The sequence below is a fragment of the Stegostoma tigrinum genome, chromosome 18, assembly GCF_030684315.1.
Source record: "Stegostoma tigrinum isolate sSteTig4 chromosome 18, sSteTig4.hap1, whole genome shotgun sequence".
Classification (NCBI taxonomy): Eukaryota; Metazoa; Chordata; class Chondrichthyes; order Orectolobiformes; family Stegostomatidae; genus Stegostoma; species Stegostoma tigrinum.
In genome coordinates this window covers 22,292,774-22,313,332 of record NC_081371.1, presented here as the reverse complement: position 1 = coordinate 22,313,332, position 20,559 = coordinate 22,292,774, and the positions used below count along the sequence as shown (strand labels likewise).

General features: G+C 42.1%; 1 protein-coding gene across 6 annotated transcripts in view; it reads left to right on the top strand.

Annotated features, from left to right (window-relative positions):
- dcp1b (decapping mRNA 1B) overlaps positions 1-11,383 on the top strand; it is a 94,384-nt gene extending 83,001 nt beyond the window's left edge. For all 6 annotated transcript variants that reach the window (XM_048548436.2, XM_048548439.2, XM_048548437.2 and 3 more), the window contains 2 exons: positions 9,125-9,388; positions 10,095-11,383. In XM_048548436.2, the coding sequence (XP_048404393.1) occupies positions 9,125-9,388; positions 10,095-10,175 (345 nt within the window). In that variant the 3' untranslated portion in view covers positions 10,176-11,383. The remainder of the gene's footprint in view (positions 1-9,124; positions 9,389-10,094) is intronic.
- Positions 11,384-20,559: the final 9,176 nt, after the last annotated feature.

The window sequence follows — 20,559 nt, the reverse complement described above, 5'->3', positions numbered from 1 at the left end:
AGACCCCCAACAGCAACTTCAAGTGAGGCCTTGTTCTCTTTCACGTCTTTCAATTTTCATCTTTCACATTTTGCTTTTTATTCTATTTTCACTAGTATGTTCTTGGGGTAAGAACAGTACCAGTATGACTGTACTAATCTCCCAGTCCTTGTGGCACGAAAGATTGTGTTTAAGAGTAGCCACACGTTGAGCTTAGATCAGAAAATTGACAATTTAAAATGACTAATCCAATTTATTTACAAAATTTTAATAAGCAGGAACTGGAAAGTGATCTTGTCCAATCCATGAGAAAATGTTCTGGTTTACAATTTATGAAAGGTCTTGGAGGTACTCGCAAGAAAAGCGGCTGTTAGGGTTAAAACAAAGTCTTCAGAATCTATTGATTTTTGCTGAAACATCCTTCAGGGTCCAAATGGTAATGGAGAAACTCTCAACAGAAACTTAACCTGATTTTCAGAAAAAGAGACAAATTTTAATTGTAGCCGTTATAAATTTTAGTGGTGGCTAAGGTGCTAAACCTATAGATGGCACTACAATACCTCACCAATGTAAAACGTATTACAAGATTTCAAGATAAACGTAAGTGGAGAGAATGCATCAAACATTGCAGTGTGGATTTAGCATGAGCTGATGATCTTGATGTACAATTGGAGCTTTCTTTAAGTGCCTACCAATCAAAACAAAGCACTAATGTAGATTCCTCTATACGTGCATGCATTGAGCATTCCTAATGCTCAATAATATGCAGCGTTATTAATCTTTGATTATTTAAAGTTTAATTGTACTTTTAATAATAGTTTGCCTTTGTACTTCAGAAACTTTGCTGCTGCACTGCTGTAGTTGACCCACAACCCAGTATTCATTACCTCCAGGAAATTCCACCCGCTACCACTTGATATAGACATAGATCTCTTCTAGCTCTTGTCAATTCAGGGTGGCACACAACTTGCATTCCACACACATCCTGTGACTTACTTTGTAACGTTATATACTCTGGCACTAAGAGAACAGGTATCCTTGAACCTCATCACAGTCTAAATTGTTAATCACAATCCTCATCGCAGCCTAAATTCTGATGAACATAAGGCAGATCTTCCAACACTTAACAAGCCTTAAAGTTTTAAAGAGTGGGTAGTCTCCTGAGAACACAGGAGGTTGAAAAGAACATAGAAAGAACTAAGAATTGTGTCCTGTCACAATTTGTAACTGTTATATATTGGAGTTGTTGGTTAGTCTGCTGAGCTGATTGGTTTTTGTGCAAACATTTCATCCCCCTTCTCCGTGACCTCGTCGATGCTGTCTAGCCTCTGTTGATATTCTGACCCGCTTTGAATTTATATTGTCTACTCTGTCATGGTGGGTAGTCTTGTTTCTGGTTTTGAACTGTAGTGGTATATTAGTAGTCTATTTCAACATATTTGTTTATCACACCAGTAGTTGAAAACCAGGCCTCCAAGAATTCTTGTATTTATCTTTGATTTGCTTGTCCTAGTATTGTCCTGTAACATTGTTCCAGCTAAACTGATGTCCTTCTGTGTCGGAGCATATTGAAACACGGGAGAGTTGGGCATGCTGTTTTGCAGTGAGTTAGTGTTCGTGTATCCTGGTAGCGAGTTTCTTGTCTGTCCTATGTTGTGTTTCTCATAGTTGCTGCATGGTATTTTGTATATCATATTTTGTCCTGCTCAGTGTGGGTATGGGGTCTTTTGTTTTTCAAAGTAACTGGCAAAATGTAGCTGTTGGTTTGTGTGCTATCCTTGTTCCAAGAGTTTGTAAGAATCTTGTATAGAGATAACAAGGTGTAGAGCTGAATGAACACAGCAGGCCAAGCAGCATCAGAGGAGCAGGAAGGCTGACATTTCAGGCCTGGACCCTTCTTCAGGAAAAAAAAGAATTCTGTAGGAGGCTCTAGGCCGAAACGTCCGCTTTCCTGCATCTCTGATGCTGCTTGGCCTGCTGTGTTCATTCAGCTCTATACCTTGTTATCTATGTAAGAATCTTGTAGTCAGTTCTGATGTGTTTCTAACATAATTTAGGGTGGCCGACGGTGTCTTGTTGGTGTTGTTTATTTGCCAGACATCAACAGATGAAGCTGTTGGGATACCCATTGTTCATAAAGACTTTGTGTAGGTGTTCCACTTTGTTTTTGCGCAGCTCTGGGGTGTTGCAGCGTGTTATTGCTCGTTTAAACAGTCTTGATATAGCTCTGTTTGTAGACACTGGGGTGGTTATTGTTGTAATTCAGGATTTGGTCTGTTTGTGAGAGATAATGGGAACTGCAGATGCTGGAGATTCCAAGATAATAAAATGTGAGGCTGGATGAACACAGCAGGCCAAGCAGCATCTGAGGAGCACAAAAGCTGACGTTTCGGGCCTAGACCCTTCTTCAGAGAGGGGGATGGGGGGAGGGAACTGGAATAAATAGGGAGAGAGGGGGAGGCGGACCGAAGATGGAGAGTAAAGAAGATAGGTGGAGAGAGTATAGGTGGGGAGGTAGGGAGGGGATAGGTCAGTCCAGGGAAGACGGACAGGTCAAGGAGGTGGGATGAGGTTAGTAGGTAGATGGGGGTGCGGCTTGGGGTGGGAGGAAGGGATGGGTGAGAGGAAGAACCGGTTAGGGAGGCAGAGAGAGGTTGGACTGGTTTTGGGATGCAGTGGGTGGGGGGGGAAGAGCTGGGCTGGTTGTGTGGTGCAGCGGGGGGAGGGGATGAACTGGGCTGGTTTAGGGATGTAGTAGGGGAAGGGGAGATTTTGAAACTGGTGAAGTCCGCATTGATACCATATGGCTGCAGGGTTCCCAGGCGGAATATGAGTTGCTGTTCCTGCAACCTTCGGGTGGCATCATTGTGGCAGTGCAGGAGGCCCATGATGGACATGTCCTCTAGAGAATGGGAGGGGGAGTGGAAATGGTTTGCGACTGGGAGGTGCAGTTGTTTGTTGCGAACTGAGCGGAGGTGTTCTGCAAAGCGGTCCCCAAGCCTCCGCTTGGTTTCCCCAATGTAGAGGAAGCCGCACCGGGTACAGTGGATGCAGTATACCACATTGGCAGATGTGCAGGTGAACCTCTGCTTAATGTGGAATGTCATCTTGGGGCCTGGGATGGGGGTGAGGGAGGAGGTGTGGGGACAAGTGTAGCATTTCCTGCGGTTGCAGGGGAAGGTGCCGGGTGTGGTGGGGTTGGAGGGCAGTGTGGAGCGAACAAGGGAGTCACGGAGAGAGTGGTCTCTCCGGAAAGCAGACAGGGGAGGGGATGGAAAAATGTCTTGGGTGGTGGGGTCGGATTGTAAATGGCGGAAGTGTCGGAGGATAATGCGTTGTATCCGGAGGTTGGTAGGGTGGTGTGTGAGAACGAGGGGGATCCTCTTGGGGCGGTTGTGGCGGGGGCGGGGTGTGAGGGATGTGTCGCGGGAAATGCGGGAGACGCGGTCAAGGGCGTTCTCGATCACCGTGGGGGGAAAGTTGCGGTCCTTAAAGAACTTGGACATCTGGGATGTGCGGGAGTGGAATGTCTTATCGTGGGAGCAGATGCGGCGGATGTTTGTGTATCTTTCTCTATACACTGGTAAGGAATTCACCATTGTTTGTTTGTTTGTTTGTTCATTTGTTCGTTCCACCGTTACATCTACAAACTGGAGTTGATTGTTCTCTTCTTCCCTGGTGACCTTGATCCCGGTGAATATGCTGCTAATAAAGTGGTGTATTTGACATTACTAGACAATTCAAAAACACAAACCTCCAATGAAACCATTAGCAAGGAAAACATGTTAAAATTACTAGCTCTATGCCTTACCATGCACTTCGTCTTCAACGACCGGATATGTGAACAAATTAATAAGAAACCCATGGGTTAACCCATATCAGATCTCATAGCAGAAGCTGTTCTGCAAAGACTTGAATGCACAGCCCTCCCCCAATCTAGCCTGAACTATGGGTTAGATATATGGGTGATACTTTCGTGACCATTAAACGAGCCAAGTTAAAAGAAACGCAAGATCTTAATAATAGCAAATTCACTGGGATCAAATTTGCCAGGGAAGAAGAGAACAGCAATCACCTCCCATTTCTAGACGTAATGGTGGAATGACTGAACAACGGTGAATTCCTTACCAGTGTGCGCAAAAAGACTACACACACAAACCAAATCCTGAATTATATCAATAACCACTCCAACATCCATAAACAGAGCTGTGTCAAGACTCTGTTTAAATGCACCCTGGAGCTGTGCAGAACGATGAGGAACACCTATACAAAGTCCTTGCAAACAACAGTTATCCCGACGGCTTCGTTCGTCGATGCCTGGCAAATAAACAGCACCAAGAAGACACTGTACACCCCAAAACATTGGCCATCCTACCTTTATGTTAGAAACATGTTAGAACTGACAAATGACAATATGTCAAAATAGTTTATAATACTATGATTGAGGGCAAATCTGAAACAACTCAATTAGGTCTACTTTTTCGCTTAAGTCACAATAGCTATTGCATTTTGAATAAACTGGCACACTTTCAGAAGTTGAGGCAATGAAAGGAAGAAAGACTTGCATTTTATACGAGAGATAGTAGGAATTGCCGATGCTGGAGACTCTGAGAGAACAAGGTGTAGAGCTGGATGAACACAGCAGGCCAAGCGGCATCAGAGGAGCTGGAAGACTGACATTTCGGGACTAGACCCTTCTTCAGAAATGGGGGAAGGGAAGAGGGCTCTGAAATAACTAGGGAGAGAGGGTGGTCGGGTAGAAGATGGATAAAGCAGAAGATAGATTGAGAGGAGACTGGCAGGTCAAAGAGACGGGGATGGATCCTGAAAAAGGTGAGTGTAGGTGTGGAGTTAAGAGGGGGGATAGATCAGTCCTGGGAGGACGGACAGGTCAAGGGGCTGGGATGAGGCTGATGGATAGGAGATGGGGGTGGAGCTTGAGGTGAGAGGAGAGGATAAGTGGGAGGCAGGGACAAGCTGGGCTGGTTTTGGAATGTGGTTGGGGAGGGGAGATTTTGAAGCTGGTGAAGCCCATATTGATACCATTGGGTTGCAGGGTTCCCAAGCAGAATATGAGTTGCGGTTCCTGCACCCTTCGGGTGGCATCATTATAGCACTGCAGGAGGCCCAGGATGGACATGCCGTCCAAGGAGTGGGAGGGGGAATCGAAATGGTTCATGACTGGGAGGTGCAGTTGTTGTTTGTTGTGAACCGAGCGTAGGTGTTCCACAAAAGGAGGTGTTCACCTTGTCACCCACACCTCGTCTTTACCGTGGACGTCTAGTCCCTATACACCTGCATTCCCTATACAGATGGCTAAAGGGCCTCCACTTCTTCCTGTCCCACAGGCCCGACCAGTCACCTTCCATTGACACCCTCATCCACTTAGCTGAACTCTAAGCTCATGCTCCCACGAGGAGCCCGAACAGTTCACCCACTTCACCAACACCTTCCACCCTAACCTTAAGTTCATCTGGACCATCTCTGCTAGCTGCCTCTCCTTCCTAGACCTCTCTGTTTCCATCTCTGGCAACCACCTGGAAACCGATATCTATTTCAAGTGTACTGACTCCCACAGGTACCTAGAATACCACTCCTCCCACCAACCTTCCTGCAAATATGCCATCCCCTATTCCCAATTCCTTTGCCGCTGCCGCATCTGCTCCCGGGATGAGGCTTTCCACTCCTGGACTTCCCAAATGTCCTCTCTTTTTTTTGCCCAAGGACTGCAACATCTCTCCTCCCTCCGCCCTCCTCAGTGATCGAAAATGCCCTCGAACACGTCTCTTGCATTTCCCGCAAGTCATCCCTCACACCGCCTCCCTGCAATAACCGCCAAAACAGGATCTCCCTCATCCTCACGTACCACCCCACCAATCTCCAAATCCAACGCATCATCCTCCAGCACTTATACCATCTGCAATCTGGCCCCACTACCAAAGACATTTTCCCTCCCCATCCTTATCTGCTTCCTGGAGGGAACACTCTCTCTGTGACTCCCTCGTCCGATCCACACTCCTCACCACCCCCGGCACTTTTCCCTGCAATCGCAAGAAGTGTTGCACCTGCCCCTACACCACGTCCCTCACCCCCATCCCAGGCTCCAAGAAGACCATCCACATCAAACACATATTCATCTGCACATCTGCTAATGTGGTATTCTGTATTCGATGTTCCCGATTGTAGCCTCCTGTGCATCGGGGAAACTAGGTGGAGACTTGGGGGCTGCTTTGTGAAACACCTACACTCAGTTCGCGACAAATGATTGCACCTCCCAGTCGCGAACCATTTCAACTCCCCCTGCCACTCCTTGGATGACATGTCCATCCTGGGCCTCCTGCAGTGCCACAATGATGCCACCCGAAGGTTGCAAGAACAGGACTTCATATTTTGCTTGGGAACCCTGCAGTCCAATGGTATCAATGTGGACTTCACAAGCTTCAAAATCTCCCCTCCCCGATCACATCTCAAACCCAGCCCAGCTTGTCCCTGCCTCCCTAATCTGTCCTTCCTCACACCTATTCCCTCCTTCCACTTCAAGCCCCACCCCCATCTCCTACTTACCAGCCTCATCCTGCCCCCTTGACTCATCTGTCCTCCTCCTCCGTGCCCCCTCCACACACACACACACGCTCGTGCGCACACACACACGCTCGTGCGCACACCAACTCCACATTTACATTCCCCTTCATAGAACATAGAACGATACCGCCTCTTTGACCCATCAGTCTCCTCTCCACCTACCTTCTCCTTTATCCATCTTTTATCTGCCTCCCCCTCTCTTTCCCTATTTATTTCAGAACCCCCTTCCCCTCCCCCATTTCTGAAGAAGGGTCTAGACCCGAAATGTCAGCTTTCCTGCTCCTGATGCTGATTGGCCTGCTGTGTTCATCCAGCTCTACACCTTGTTATCTTGCATTTTATATGGTGCTTTAACATATCACAATATTGAAAATGATAAAAACAGTATCTTCCTAAGCATCACTTTAGCTGCTAGCTGTGGCTGAATTGCTTATATTTTCAGATCTGAGTCACAAGATTACACATTCAAGTCTCACTTCAGGGTTTGAGCAGAAAAATCAAGATACACATTGTAACATAGTCAGTGATTGAGTGCTGCATTGTTGGAGCAATGGATTTTTGAATGAAATGTTAAACAAGAGGCTCTGCCTTCCCTCACAGGTTGATGTTTAAATATCCCAGGTACTATCTCAAAGAAGAGATGTTATTTTTGTGTTCTAGTCAACTGCACAAATGCACTAGTCCCTGATTTAATGCTCATGCATATAAATGCAATCCCATACTTGGAGTAATCTTAAATATCTGACATGAACATTTTCTGTATTTATAAATGGCTGCTTCATGTTGTCCTGCATAGTGTTCTGACTTGTGCTCAAATTGACTTGTGAACAGACTTGGGAATGTAATCTGTTCGCAACCCTGCCTGCACGGAATAAATGATTGAATTATTGCTTTAAGAGCTGGGTATACTAATGATCCAAGGACCAGGTAAAACCATACGACCATCTGCCAAGTTCACTCCAGCATAAGCATGCTAGAAGTAGGTTGCATATGTATTTGTCTGTAAATGCATTTTGTAGTCTGAGATATTTGTTAAGAGAAGCTGCAGCCAAAAACCGCACATGGTAATTTTTTTTAATATCAGTTACATTTCTGGACCTTCAAGATTCTCCTAGAATCAACTGCATTTGTTATAGACAGTGAGCATAAGAAAGATGAATATCAAATTCACTAGAATTTAGTGGAAGACCAGATGTCCTTTGCACAATCAGCCTTAATTCAGAAAGGGTGGTGCTGCAGTTTTTAGATTTATCCATTTCAGACCAGATAAGTAAGTGAAGAAAATAAAGAGAGCCATTAAAAAACAAAAGGTTGCCCTGAGTTAATGCTTCAGACTTGTCTTGGAGAAGCAGAGAGATCCAGTAGACGTGAGTCAATACTGTGGAACTGGATGAACGACAGCAGGCCGGGCAGCATCAGGAACTGAAAAGTCGATGTTTCGGGTCGGGACTGTTATTCAGAACCTTCTGCCTGTGACTGTGACTCCAGCATCTACAGTTCTTGCTGTCTGCGGTAGAGGTAATGTCTTATAGGCAACTGGCTCAAGAATCAATGAATCAGTTTATCAATAGGTGCTGTGATAAGGGTGAGGACTGATTTTTCAGAAATTGAGCAGATAGTGAAGCTGACGATAGCTTCAACATGTATAGAAGCTTTTAAGAAAGATCTGTTGAAGATAAAGAAAGATCAAGAAATAGACTTGCTGTTTTAAAGATGTTATAAAATATGAAGTAATTGTAATTAGATGACAACGTATACAAGCATTAGGTTCTGTAGTGGTGCAGTTTTCAGGACGAGAAAGTAAGCAAGCTGTGTGGGAAGTGAGGTATATGTTGCACCCACCTCAAAGCTGCTCTGCATTACAAGGCTTTTGTAAGTTATATGGCGCAAAAGGCCTGCGCAAGAAATCTTATTCCAAAGAAATAGCCAACGGCTACCAATTAACACAACCCAACAAAAACAATGTGCCGTATGCTGGCGGCATCAACAACAAATGCATCAAAGACCTGCAAGACCACAAGCACAAGATCAGCTTCAACTAGCTGATGGGATGAAAATTCTGAGTGAAAGAACCTGCAATCAGGAAGTGATCAGGCTCATTTACAAAATGTTTGATCCCTGAGTGTTTGCGTAGGTTTGGAATAGGCACCAGTTTCTTAAAAGTATTCATGCAAACCCAAGGCCTCTATTTGAATACTTTAAGCACTGCAGGAAAAAGTTGATCCTGATGTCCTGTAAATCTGATCCATTCATTCCTATATAGTTTTCAGCTGAGCATTCACCGCCTTTATCTTGCCATTTCTATTTTGAATATTCGACAATTATCACCCTTCTGTTCTACTCTTGTGGATTCGTCTCCCGATCCTGAAATTAAAAGGAGTGTTCTGTTGTTTTAAGCAAGTGAGATGAGAAGAATTTCTTAAGGCAACAAATGAAGTTATTTTTCAGAAAGGGTATATAAGACAAAGTGGCAAATTATTAGAAAAGCCTAATTGAAATTGTATTTTTTATTTCGAACTTTATCTTAGTGTATTTGTTAACTGCTTATTTCCTTTCTTGATAGGCAATCTCCCCACGACGTATTCCAGCTACAGTTGTACCGTCTCTTTTGATGTCGCCCACAGTGTTCACTCAGGCTTTGGTGGGAAAGCCAATGATGGGAGTAGAAGCAAGTGCCATACTTTCACCACAGACAGACACCATTGTGACTCCTAAACAGCTGCACAGTGGTTTGCATTCACCTGCACAGATAGCAGAGCTGACTAATAAAAAAACACATGTCCTTACCAAGATTCAGTTACAAGAAACTCTTTTGTATCTTTTGCAGGTATGAATTTTATAAGTCAATTTTGGGCTTTCTAGGAGGGAGAATTGTTCTGTTTGCTGCATGTATTGTAATTTTAAATTACAATTTTTTCACTGTACGGAGAGCTTATAGCAGTTTTTCTCCATTGCTTTTAAGTCAAAGTTTAATATCTAAATATTTAATAGAAGTTTAATATAAAGTAAATAGCCTTTTTAAATTCAAAAGTCATTTAAAATATCAATTGAGCCTACATGTTCGTATCCATGTATTCAAATTCAAAGCATTTCATTAAGAAAACATAATTCAGCTTTGTGTTTCAGTATTATTTCATCCATTGTTTAGCCACAGGCACAGTTTTCAAGTGAATTCAATGGTAGTAATATCTAAAATTTCTTAAAGTTAAAAGTACAGCAAAGATTAATACTGATGTGTTTTCATTCAATAATTGTAAGGATAGATTTGACGGTAAGTTAGTAACTGTTCCAGTAAATAGTTTGTTGTTCATCTGGTAGAAACCTAATGTAAAAGTTGAAGTAATAGAATTTCTTTGGAATTGACAAGGTAGATTAACCAATTATGACCGGCTTTTGTGTTTATTTAGTTAGGTGATATTTCCTGATTGTGTAGCAGTCCTAATGAAATGTTTTACACATTGAATGTTTAAACACAAAGAAACAATTCTGAATATTCTCTAAATTTTCAATTTTTGTTACTTTTTGCATTTCAGAACGATCCCAACTTTGTGAATGCCATTTATGAAGCTTATCTCACAGGCCAGTCAAACACCTCAGCAGAGAGGAAAACCTGAATGTTTGATGCAAGATGTATAAGTAGATCTAATTTAGTGGAAGTAATCAGATGGTTCACACCTCTAAAATAATTATTCTGTACTTATTTTGTAAGTTTTTTTTTAGTTTTGAAATTGTTTGCTTTGAGTAAAATGGCTTAAAGGCTACCGTTCACACTGGATAACTTTTACTGCTGCTCAGGCTACTTTTAAGCTGTTTTAAGATTGAGATCAGTTAAAAGGGGGTTGCGTTATCTGAATGAATTTTATCTAAAGACTACTTCTGTTTCCTTGGAAATTAATATTGTGATTTTTTTATTGTTTCAGCAAAATAAAAACTCAATACTAGTCTGCCATTTGAATTACCAGCAACTTGTCACCCATGTTCAAAAATAAATATTGGTAAAGCAAAACTCACTTTTATTTGCCTGTCAAAAAAATTACAGCACTGCCTTTGTTGTTATCTTTCCCATTACCCCTTCAGATTCTGGTATATGAATTCTTAATAAAGGTCTTCATGTAGGCAATTCTTATTGTTTAAAAAAAGCCTAATTTTATTTGATCTGGAAGGAAACTTGTTACAAATAGGATTGGTTATCCAAAATGCCAAAATGACCGTGCACAGATGCATCTGGGATGCCACCTGATTGTGATAGGTGGCAGGAGGTTTCTGCTTGCACATGTACTGATGTCATCAGGATGGCAGCGAGGGAGCTGGGAAGACAGGGGAATGGTAGGATTGGGAGGAATGAAGATATGGAGCTTTGTTTCCCAAGTGTCTGGTAAAATGTCAGTCTATGTTTTTAAAAACCCCTCTATTAACAAAATCTCATCCTCACTTTCCCATATTCAGATAGGAATTGACTGAAACTCTGTCACTAAAATGGCAGCTGGATTAACCGCAATCATGCTGTTTGTCATTTTTATAAATGACCTGGATGAGGGCGTAGAAGGATGGGTTAGTAAATTTGCAGACGACACTAAGGTCGGTGGAGTTGTGGATAGTGACGAAGGATGCTGTAGGTTTCAGAAAGACATAGATAAGCTGCAGAGCTGGGCTGAGAGATGGCAAATGGAGTTTAATGCAGACAAGTGTGAGGTGATGCACTTTGGTAGGAGTAACCGGAAGGCAAAGTATGGGCTAATGGTAAGATTCTTAGTAGTGTAGATGAGCAGAGAGATCTCGGTGTCCATGTACACAGATCCTTGAAAGTTGCCACCCAGGTTGACAGGGCTGTTAAGAAGGCATACAGTGTTTTAGCTTTTATTAATAGAGGGATTGAGTTCCGGAACCAAGAGGTTATGCTGCAGCTGTACAAAACTCTGGTGTGGCCGCACTTGGAGTATTGTGTACAGTTCTGGTCACCGCATTATAAGAAGGATGTGGAAGCTTTGGAAAGGGTGCAGAGGAGATTTACTAGGATGTTGCCTGGTGTGGAGGGAAGGTCTTCCGAGGAAAGGCTGAGGGACTTGAGGCAGTTTTCGTTAGAGAGAAGAAGGTTGAGAGGTGACTTAATTGAGACATATAAAATAATCAAAGGGTTAGATAGGGTGGATAGGGAGAGCCTTTTTCCTAGGATGGTGACAGCGAGCACGAGGGGGCATAGATTTAAATTGAGGGGTGAAAGCTATAGGACAGATGTCAGAGGTAGTTTCTTTACTCAGAGAGTAGTAAGGGAATGGAACGCTTTGCCTGCAACGGTAGTAGATTCGCCAACTTTAGGTACATTTAAGTCGTCATTGGATAAACATATGGACGTACATGGAATAGTGTAGGTTAGATGGGTTTCAGATTGGTATGACAGGTTGGCACAACATTGAGGGCCGAAGGGCTGCACCGTGATGTTATGTTCTATGTTCATGCACGTCTAAGAAATCACCCTCCCCTGCAGCCATGTTTTCCAGATCTGTGACATGTGTGGAGTATCCCGGGGACTTTGGTGTTTGTGCGGTTTGGAAAGAGGTGAAAAACAGCAGATAATGAGAGTGGAGAATGTTAATTGTTTCAAATTAGGCTGTGTGGCCCCACTCAAGATTTGTAAACCCTGCCTCTGCCACTCACCTCAAGTGGAGCATGGCTAAATCACCGCAGCTCCAGATCAGTAGTAAGAGAGAGCAGGAAGGAAGGCAAGTGGTTGGTTCTCTAACCAATCAGACTAAATGTGGGGCAGGACTGAGTTGTTCCATCTCATCATACTGATGCCAAAACGACCGACGAATGGACAGAAAGGGCTAGTGAAGTGGGTTGGCTATGAGCATTCTTGCATTTGCCTGCTCTTTGTTCTATTGATGGTGGTGATGTTTACAATAAATTTAGCTGTTATAAGCATGAAGTTTGTAGGATTACATTTTGGGATATTCACTTTAATTTAAGATAAAATGGAGGCATATGCAGGTTCTTGTGACTTGTTCTGCATTCTGCCAGTCAGCAGGTTTGTGAGAGTTGGTTGTGAAAGGTTCAAAAGGAGTCCAACTTTTTTCTTATTAGGAAAGAAGTTGAGATATTCACACCTTGTGTATTTGCCTAGGCTCTCAGTCAAGATTCATTTTTTATTCTCGGCTAACAGCCAAGACAACAGTTGGATTATGAAGTAGTTGAACTCCTCTTTGATGTGACACCTCTGACTATTGTAATGTTTGTTTTCAGTGTTATGTAGTTTCAAGTGTTAGAATTTAAAAGGATTAGATGATTGACACACTTTGCCCTGCAGTGGAAAGAACTTCTTTATTGCAATGAAAAGTTATAAATTAATAACTTCTTTAAGCATTTTTTTAGTATGTTCAATACAACCACTCCCATAACAGTTTATAGTGGCTGAGTTGACACAGAATTGACATACCTTGGTAAGAGTGTCAGTGTTGGGGTTGGTGGTAATGCTTAGGGAAATACGTTGGCATGGCGTTATGAGAGACCACAGGATGTTTGGCGTGACAACCCTTGCATGAGGCATGATGGTTCATGCAGGTTGAGATGACGAACCCTCACCTTAGCTTAGCAGTCATAGAAACAAAGAAAATAGGTGCAGAAGTCACCATTTATCCCTTCAAGCCCATACCACCATTCAGGCTGATCATGCAATTTCAGTATTCATTTCCCTTTCTTTCTATACACCTTGATCCCTTTAGCTGCAAGGGCCACATCTAGCTCCATTATGGATATATCTAATAAACTGGCCCCAACAGCTTTCTGTGGGAGACAATTCCATTGATTCACAATTCTGAAGAAATTCTTCCTCATCTCAATCCTTAATAGTTTATCCTTTATTCTAAGACTGTAACTCCTAGTTCTGGACTTCTACAACAATTGGAACTTGTTCCCACATCCAGCATGTCCAGTTCCATTAGGATTTCATGTTTCTATGAGATTTCCCCTTGTTCTTCTACATTCCAGTGAATACAATCCTAGTCAATCCAGTTGTTATGCGTATGTTAGTCCTGTTAGGCACTCGTCACTGCCTGCCACTCAGAAAAGGGCCTGTTTATTCCAGCTTTCTGTTTCTCTGTCATGAGGGTTATCGGATTGGAGTGGGTATATACGTTTGCCTGGAGGCATGACAAACCATGGCGATTGCTTGGGGGCCATACCTAAGGATGAGGATATGGATGTGGGAGGAGTGGTGTATCTTAACAGAGGTGCCACAGGGGTGGTTTGGGGCCATGCCTTAATATATAGGGCTTGAGGGGCCCTTGAGCAGGTGTAAGTTGTCACAGCTGGTGAACATAAGGATCTAATGAACTCAATATCTTCTGTACAGACTATGTTTCACAACATTGTGAGGTGCTTTGTACCCCAATTCTTTTGCAATTTTCATGGACCTGCTTTTTAAGAGCCTAAACCAAGCCGTTATAGTATTGGCTTAGAGGTTTGTTAAGCATCCTTGAATCTCAGTTTGGTTACTGTGCAAAAATCTGAAATAGAAAAGAGAGCTATAGGCAGCCAGTGTTTACTGTTCATCACATACAATGTCGTTGGGAGCTCTTGTTCGGATTTAAGTGACCCTGGAAGATCTCAATGGCGCTGGATTAGAAGTTATCTAATTGGGAAATGAAAATGGAAGTAAGCTATCAGGAGCTTTGGATGAATGAAGCTTCTACATGTGAGGAAAGGATATATCTATGGAGAGGCATGTTGGCCTTTTAATATTTAATATGGAGTATTTTCCATAGGTTAGAATATAAAATGTATACTGGATAGTATTTACGCATTGAACTAAAAGCAAAATATGTATGATGCTAGAAGTCTGAGTCATACTGGACTCAATGTTAACCCTGGTTTTCTGTGTCCGTAGATATTGCCAGGCCAGCTGAGTTTTACCACCTCTTTGTTCTTATTTAGTTTTTAGATATTGTTCCTTACAGTTCATTGCAGTAAATGTGTTAAAACTTGAGATAGTCATGTGATCCTTCCAATTAGTCATGGGAAATTCAAATATCCTTCCAAAAACAATTGGTTCTGCAGGAGATCATAACACCATACATTAAATAGAAATACCAAAATATTCTCATGCTTTGTAAATAGCTGAGCCTGCACATTTGTTTTCCTACTCCTATGATACTTAAAGCATCAGGACATATGCTATTTCACTGGTTTATTTTGGATTTAATTATTGTGTTCTCTGCCCCTTAGATTACCCCTTTAATTGTGTTGCGATAAACTTGTAAATAGGTTGGCCATTTTGGTGTTGATTGTTTTTGTGGGTGAACTCTGTTTCTAAATATGTAACTTTTCATTTTCTGGATTTGTGCTAAGACTCTGAACACCAGCATTGATTGATTTTCCCACCTGTAAATTAGACTGAGTAATCAATGTAACTTTATTCCTAATAGGATATGTACATAAGAAATACATCAAAAAAATTAAACTGCTTTTGTTGACTTGTCTGCAGGCTCAACGACAAGTAATACTCTGTTTACATGATTTAGTAATGATTGACTAATTAACTGCTTTCTAGGTGGCCCTGTTAATAGCCATAAAATAAGGAAACTGAACTGTGCACAAAATTTAAATGTGATATTAAGCAACTTTTTTTAAAGGGACAGTGGCTAACTTTGATGTAGTGCCAGTGTCCCTACCCCTGGACTGGGAGGCCTGAGGTCAAGTCCCAGGTGCTCCAGTGGTGAGTAGTAACATTTCTGAATGGCTTGATCAGAGAAATAGATTCATTTTTATAAGAAAGTGAAGGGCCAGCAGACCCAAAAGCTGTTAATTATCCCTGATTCCTGTGAAATGTAACCAAGGTAAATGGCTGAGATGTGGTGACCCCAAGTTTTCTGACCAATTATCAGGACTTCTGCGGTAAACATAAATTTTAGCCTGTGTGGCAGAAAACCTGCAGTGCTTCTGATACTAGCACAAAATTGATAAGGACCTCAAATTATGCAAAGTTCTAGGTAAGTCAAAAGCTAGCCTTATGATGTTTTCAAATGGCTTTTCAAGAGAAGAGCAGTTGACAATCATAAACAAGCATGTTGATACAGGTCAAGTAGGGCTTTCACCCTAAGCATAGCATATATAGCATCTGAGGAATCAACTCCGAATTGTGACTTAGAAGCATGGAGCAGACATGTTCTCAAGACAGAATTCCTTATATCATGTCATTGGAGGCCTTACAGGTTATTGGTCTTTGTACATCTACACAAAAATGACTTGGCAACCACCCCCACTAAGTCTTTAGCCCTACCACTGCATTAGTAACCAAAAGAAAATTGCATGTCTGCCAAATTAACATGCCACTTACATGAACCAAAATGATACAACATTGTTAGCCCTGGGATCATATTGAAGCCTCATTGATTTTTCTCATTATATCATTTTTGGTTTGGAGCTGTGAACAGAGGACTGACAGTGACTTCTGGACTGTGAGTAGCAGTTTGGTCTTTTTTGGAAAAAGAACAAGAATCTGATGTTTAAGGCCAGACCTGGATGTTAATTACAATTTGATTGTTGTTCAAAGTGCTCTGTAGGTGATTTGATCCAGAGACACGTTATACTAAAACAAATGGCAGATGTTTGGGTATTAGCTGGCACCATAACACCCTGTGAGGTCTCAGTATTGGAAAAAGAGAAACCCATTTTTGCACTGGTTTTGAGCTGTATGTTTTTGTCAGAAGGATTGTGGTTGCCAAAGCTACAGGACAGGAGTTGAATTGCTTCCTGGCTACCGTCTTGTTTTCAACTTAATGTTGAAGAGTAGAATCTCAATTATTAGAATTAGATGACTAATCCTTGGTGCCTACTGGAAGAAGCTGTTTGCATTCACCTGTCTCTTCAGAAACCAAGCACTTTGCAATCTCATCTGCCTGAAATATTACTGATTGTGGAGACTGCTTAAGTGAACTGGCTGGTTAAATGTCCCTCTTTTTTTACATGCATCCCCTGTGTCTGTGTTGAGAATCAGTGCTAGAATCAAAGGAGATTGAGATTAAATCATAGACATTAACAAAATTACTTTGTTGTTTAACTTTCTCTAGTAAAACTACTATATTAATAAATTGTTAATTTTTATATGCTGTGAACTTGGTGTCTGGTATTAGTTCTTCACAAAGTCTGGTGTTGGTTATTAAAAAGCCAGGTTAGAAGCTATTGGGGCAATTTTGTGAGTCATTGAGTATTTTATTTTTATTGTAATGTGAATAGGTTTAGGGAGGATGAGTTGATTTGGCTGTCTGTCTCTGTGTCATAACACTAATAAAATAAGTTCTTAGCAACAGAAAACATTTAAGATTTTCTGAACATTTAGGTCACATTGTATAGCAAATCTAGAGAGACTTAGTAAGAAAACACTAAGTATGATTTCGTTTTCCTCAGTCTACATTTTTCTGTTTAGCTTAGCTATTTCAGTAATATCCTTGAAGGATGAAAAGTTGCCATCCTATCCCGGCCTGCGTATGACACCAGACCTAAAACAACATGGTTGACATTTTACTGCCCTCTAAAATGGCCTCAAAATGACATAGGCACATCAAATTGCTGAAAGGCCGTAATAAAGGAACAAAACTGGTCAGATCACTGGGGATCTATCTAGACACTGGAAATAACAATGGCAAACATGGTTTAGTTGACCCTGCAAAGTCATCCTTGCCAACACCTGGGGGCTACTTTTGAAATAGAGAGTGGTGTCTCACAGTCTAATCCAACAATATTCTGATACACATTCACGAAATTATTCCATGCATTCACAATTCCAACAAAATCACTGTCTATAGATATGTCCTCTGACAGGACTGTTCAGCAGAAACGGCAGCCCAATAGTGTTTGTTTGGGAGGGAATTGCCCTTGAGGCCCTTAGCATTGACACTGCACCCAATGAGATCTCATGACGTCAAGTTAAGTGGGCAGCATTATCTCCTGACAGTTAAACCCCTTTTGATGAATGTCCATCACCAAGCAGCACCACAATCTGGCTGAGTCCTAAAGGTGTAGCTGCTAGACTGTATTTGCAGATAGGGAATATACAAGTGGAAAAAACATACTTGATCTCATCCTCACCATTCCGCCTGCCGCCGATGCATCTGTCAAGGACAGTATGAGTTAGAGTGACCATCTCACAGTTCATGTGGAACCAAGGTCCTGCCTTCATATTGATAATGCCTTACATCATGCTGTGTGGCAGTACCATGTGCTGAGTGGGATAGACTTTGAACAGAACTAACAAGTAAAGACTGGGCATCTAGATGCCCGGCAGCAAAAGTGTACTGTGGTACAGTCTGCAACTATATGATCTAGTGAGTTTTGAGAAGATTTGTAGCTCAGGTTGAGGTTCTGGATGAGAGCTTGCTCGCTGAGCTGGAAGGTCAGTTTTCAGACGTTTTGTCACCATTCTAGGTAACATCATCAGTGAGCCTCCGACGAAGCGCTGGTGTTATGACCCGCTTTCTATTTATCTGGTTAGGTTTCCTTGGGTTGGTGATGTCATTTCCTGTTCTTTTTCTCAGGGGATGGTAGATTGGCTCCAAATCAATGTGTTTGTTGATGGAGTTCCGGTTGGAATGCCATGCTTCTAGGAATTCTCGTGCATGTCTCTGTTGGGCTTGTCCTAGGATGGATGTGTTGTCCCAATCAAAGTGGTGTCCTTCCTCATCTGTATGTAAGGATACGAGTGATAGTGGGTCATGTCGTTTTGTGGCTAGTTGATGTTCATGTATCCTGGTGGCTAGCTTTCTGCCTGTTTGTCCAATGTCGTGTTTGTCACAGTTCTTGCAAGGTATTTTGTAGATGACGTTTGTTTTATTTGTTGTCTGTATAGGGTCTTTTAAGTTCATTAGCTGCTGTTTTAGTGTGTTGGTGGGTTTGTGGGCTACCCTGATACCAAGAGGTCCGAGTAGTCTGGCAGTCATTTCAGAAATGTCTTTGATGTAGGGGAGAGTGGTTATGGTTTCTGAGCCCGTTTTGTCTGTTTGTTTGGGTTTATTGCTGAGGAATCGGCGGACTGTGCTCATAGGGTACCCATTCTTTTTGAATACGCTGTATAGGTGATTTTCCTCTGCTCTACGTAGTTCCTTTGTGCTGCAGTGTGTGGTGGCTCGTTGGAATAATGTTCTAATGCAGCTTCGTTTGTGGGTGTTGGGATGGTTGCTCCTGTAGTTCAGTATTTGGTCCGTATGTGTTGTTTTCCTGTAGACGCTGGTTTGGAGTTCCCCATTGGCTGTTCACTCTACTGTCTTGAGCGAACAGCCAATGGGGAACTCCAAACCAGCGTCTACAGGAAAACAACACATACGGACCAAATACTGAACTACAGGAGCAACCATCCCAACACCCACAAACGAAGCTGCATTAGAACATTATTCCAACAAGCCACCACACACTGCAGCACAAAGGAACTACGTAGAGCAGAGGAAAATCACCTATACAGCGTATTCAAAAAGAATGGGTACCCTATGAGCACAGTCCGCCGATTCCTCAGCAATAAACCCAAACAAACAGACAAAACGGGCTCAGAAACCATAACCACTCTCCCCTACATCAAAGACATTTCTGAAATGACTGCCAGACTACTCGGACCTCTTGGCATCAGGGTAGCCCACAAACCCACCAACACACTAAAACAGCAGCTAATGAACTTAAAAGACCCTATACAGACAACAAATAAAACAAACGTCATCTACAAAATACCTTGCAAGAACTGTGACAAACACGACATTGGACAAACAGGCAGAAAGCTAGCCACCAGGATACATGAACATCAACTAGCCACAAAACGACATGACCCACTATCACTCGTATCCTTACATACAGATGAGGAAGGACACCACTTTGATTGGGACAACACATCCATCCTAGGACAAGCCCAACAGAGACATGCACGAGAATTCCTAGAAGCATGGCATTCCAACCGGAACTCCATCAACAAACACATTGATTTGGAGCCAATCTACCATCCCCTGAGAAAAAGAACAGGAAATGACATCACCAACCCAAGGAAACCTAACCAGATAAATAGAAAGCAGGACATAGCACCAGCGCTTTGTCAGAAGCTCACTGATGATGTTACCTAGAATGGTGACGAAACGTCTGAAAACTAACCTTCCAGCTCAGCGAGCAAACTCTCATCCAGAACTATATGATCTGATACATTCGCACTCTATCACTAAAATCAGAAATCTGAAATTAAAAGACTAATGAGGAACATGGATTCATGATCCACTAATGTCCTTTAAGTGAAGAATCTGTCATCCTTACCTGGTTTTTCATTTGATTTATTATTATCACCTGCTGAGACACTGAAAAATATTGTTTTGCATCCTAACCAGACAAATCATACTTTATGTAAGTACAGCAGGGAAATAGATCAGAGTGCAGAATATAGTGTTACAGCTACAGAGAAAGTGCAGAGAAATATCAACCCTGATATCTGAGAGGTCTGTTCATAAGCCTAATACAGCAGGAAAGAAGCTTTTCTTAAATCTTTTCAAACTTTTGATTCTTCTGCCCAATGGATGAGTGTGTAGCTGGGGTGAGAGGGGTCCTCGATTATGTTGGCTGCTTTTCCGAAGTAGCAGGAAATGTAGACGGAGTCAATGGAAGGAAGACTGGTTTTAATGATGGATTAGACGCTTAACAATTCTCTGTAACTTTGTGCAATTCTGGACAGAGCAGTTGCCATACCAAGCTGTGATACATCTGGATAAGATGCTTTCTACTATGCATCTGTTTTTTCTAAAAAAAAGTAAGAGCCTTTGTGGATATGTTGAATTTCCTTCGCTTTCTGAGCAAGGAGAGGCATTAGAGTGCTTTCTTAATTGTTGTGTTGACATGGATGGACCAGGAAAGATTGTTGCTAATATTTACTCCTAAGAGCTTGAAACTCTTGACCACCTCCACCTCAGCACCATTTGTACAGACAGGAGTGTTTCCTCTACTTTGCTTCCTGAAGTCGATGACCAGTTCCTTAATTTTGCTGAT